Source organism: Pristiophorus japonicus, chromosome 1 (genome assembly GCF_044704955.1).
Source record: "Pristiophorus japonicus isolate sPriJap1 chromosome 1, sPriJap1.hap1, whole genome shotgun sequence".
Lineage (NCBI taxonomy): Eukaryota > Metazoa > Chordata > Chondrichthyes > Pristiophoridae > Pristiophorus > Pristiophorus japonicus.
In genome coordinates this window covers 131530241-131532420 of record NC_091977.1, presented here as the reverse complement: position 1 = coordinate 131532420, position 2180 = coordinate 131530241, and the positions used below count along the sequence as shown (strand labels likewise).

The 2180-nt window shown below is 53.3% G+C and overlaps 1 protein-coding gene across 3 annotated transcripts in view; it reads right to left on the bottom strand.

Annotated features, from left to right (window-relative positions):
- Nucleotides 1–987, bottom strand: part of cep120 (centrosomal protein 120) — a 136420-nt gene extending 135433 nt beyond the window's left edge. For all 3 annotated transcript variants that reach the window (XM_070883190.1, XM_070883201.1, XM_070883212.1), the window contains exon 1: nt 746–987. In XM_070883190.1, coding sequence (XP_070739291.1) covers nt 746–950 — 205 coding nt within the window. In that variant the 5' untranslated portion in view covers nt 951–987. The remainder of the gene's footprint in view (nt 1–745) is intronic.
- Between the last annotated feature and the right edge of the window lie 1193 nt (nt 988–2180).

Here is a 2180-nt window from a genome sequence, read left to right as displayed (position 1 = left end):
CTACCCCTCCTCTCCTCTCTACCCCTCCTCTCCCCTCTACCCCTCCTCTCTCTCTCTCTCTCTCCCCTCCTCTCCTCTTCTCTCTCTCTCCCCTCCTCTCCTCTTCTCTCTCTCTCCCCTCCTCTCTCCCCCTCCTCTCTCTCTCCTCTCTCTCTCTCCCCTCCTCTCTCTCTCCCCTCTCCTCTCTCTCCCTCCCCTCCTCTCCCCTCTCCTCTCTCTCCCTCCCCTCCTCTCCCCTCTCCTCTCTCTGCCCCCTCCCTCCTCTCTCTCTCTCTCTCTCCCCCCTCCTCTCTCTCTCTCTCTCTCTCTCTCTCCCCCCTCCTCTCTCTCTCTCTCTCTCTCCCCCCTCCTCTCTCTCTCTCTCTCTCCCCCCTCCTCTCTCTCTCTCTCTCTCTCTCCCCCTCCTCTCTCTCTCTCTCTCTCTCTCCCCCTCCTCTCTCTCTCTCTCCCCCTCCTCTCTCTCTCTCTCTCTCCCCCTCCTCTCTCTCTCTCTCTCTCCCCCTCTCTCTCTCTCTCTCTCTCTCTCTCTCCCCCTCCTCTCTCTCTCTCTCTCCCCCCTCCCCCTCCTCTCTCTCTCTCTCTCTCCTCTCTCCCCCCTCCTCTCTCTCTCTCTCTCTCTCCCCTCCCCCCGTCCTCCTCTCTCTCCTCCCCTCTCTCTCTCTCTCTCTCTCCCCCCTCCCCCTCCTCTTCTCTTCTCCTCTCTCTCTTCCCCCACTCCTCCCCCCTCTCTCGGTGCCGGATTTACCTTCCAGGATAGAAACGACAATCAGCAGCTGCTCCGACCTGGAAGCCATGGTGCCCGGTGAGTGAGCGGCTGTTCCTGAACCCGTGTCTGTCTCTCTTTTTGTCTTTTTGTCTCTCTCTCTCTCTCTCTCAGTAGCGGCGGCTGCACTCCCGGCGCCTCTTCCGCTGCCGCCCCGCCGCCCAAAAAGTTCTCCCCGCTCCTCCATCACCTTTTACCGCCTCTGCGTTCAAAGCAATCAACTTCCGGTGCTAACGGCAGCCTCGCCGGAAGCCGCGGGTTCATTACTGCACCCCCTGCTGGAACATAGGCGCTTTGCAGGCAATATCGCAACAACAACCTGCACTTAGATAAAGAAAGAGTTTAATTTATTGAGCGCCTTTCACAAATCCAGCACATTTCCAAAATACTTTACAGCCAATTAAGTGCTTTTGAAGTTTAGCGTAACATTGCTTGTCTCCACCCTTGCCTCAGCTCATCCGCTAAGGAAACCCTCAATCCATGCCTTTGTTACCTCTAGACTTGACTATTGCGACGCACTCCTGGCTGGCCTCCCTACGTAAATTGGAGGTGATCCAAAACTCAGCTGCCCATGTCCTAACTCACACCAAGTCTCGCTCACTCATCATCCCTGTGCTCGCTGACCTACATTAGCTCTCGGTTAAGCAACACCTCGATTTCAAAATTCTCATCCTTGTTTTCGAATGCTTCCATTGCCTCATCCCTCCCTATCTCTGTAATCTCCTCCAGCCCACCCCCTCCACCCCCCCCCCCACCCCCCACCCCACGAGATATCTGTGCTCCTCTAATTCTGCCCTCTTGAGCATCCCTGATTATCATCACTCAACCATTCGTGGCCATGCCTTCTGTTGCCTTGGCCCTAAGCTCTGGAATTCCCTGCCTAAACCTCTCTGCCTTTCTTCCTCTCTTTCCTCCTTCAAGACGCTCCTTAAAGCCTACCTCTTTGGCCAAGCCTTTGGTTACCTGCCCTACTTTCTCTTTATGTAGCTCGGTGACAATTTCATTTTTCGTCTCATAATACTGTGAAGCGTCTTGGGACATTTCACTATGTTGTTGATGTTGTAATGTAGGAATGTTGTAATATAGAACCTTTAATGTAGTAAAAGGTCCCAAGGTATAAACAGACAAAATTATACACTGGTCCAAAGAAGGGGACAACAGTACAGGTGAGAAAAATTTGGTCAAAAAGATAGGTTTTAAGAAGAGTCTTAAAGGATGAGAGAGAGAATTGGAGAGGCAGATAGGTTTAGGGAAGGAATTCCAGAGCTTGGGGCCTAGATGGCTGAGGTCACAACTCCCAATGGTGGGGCAATGGAAGTTGGGGATAGACAAGAGGTCAGAGTTAAAGGAGTGCGGAGTTCTTGGAGTGTTGTAGAACCGGAGGAGGTTACAGAGATAGGGAAAGGTGAGGCTATGG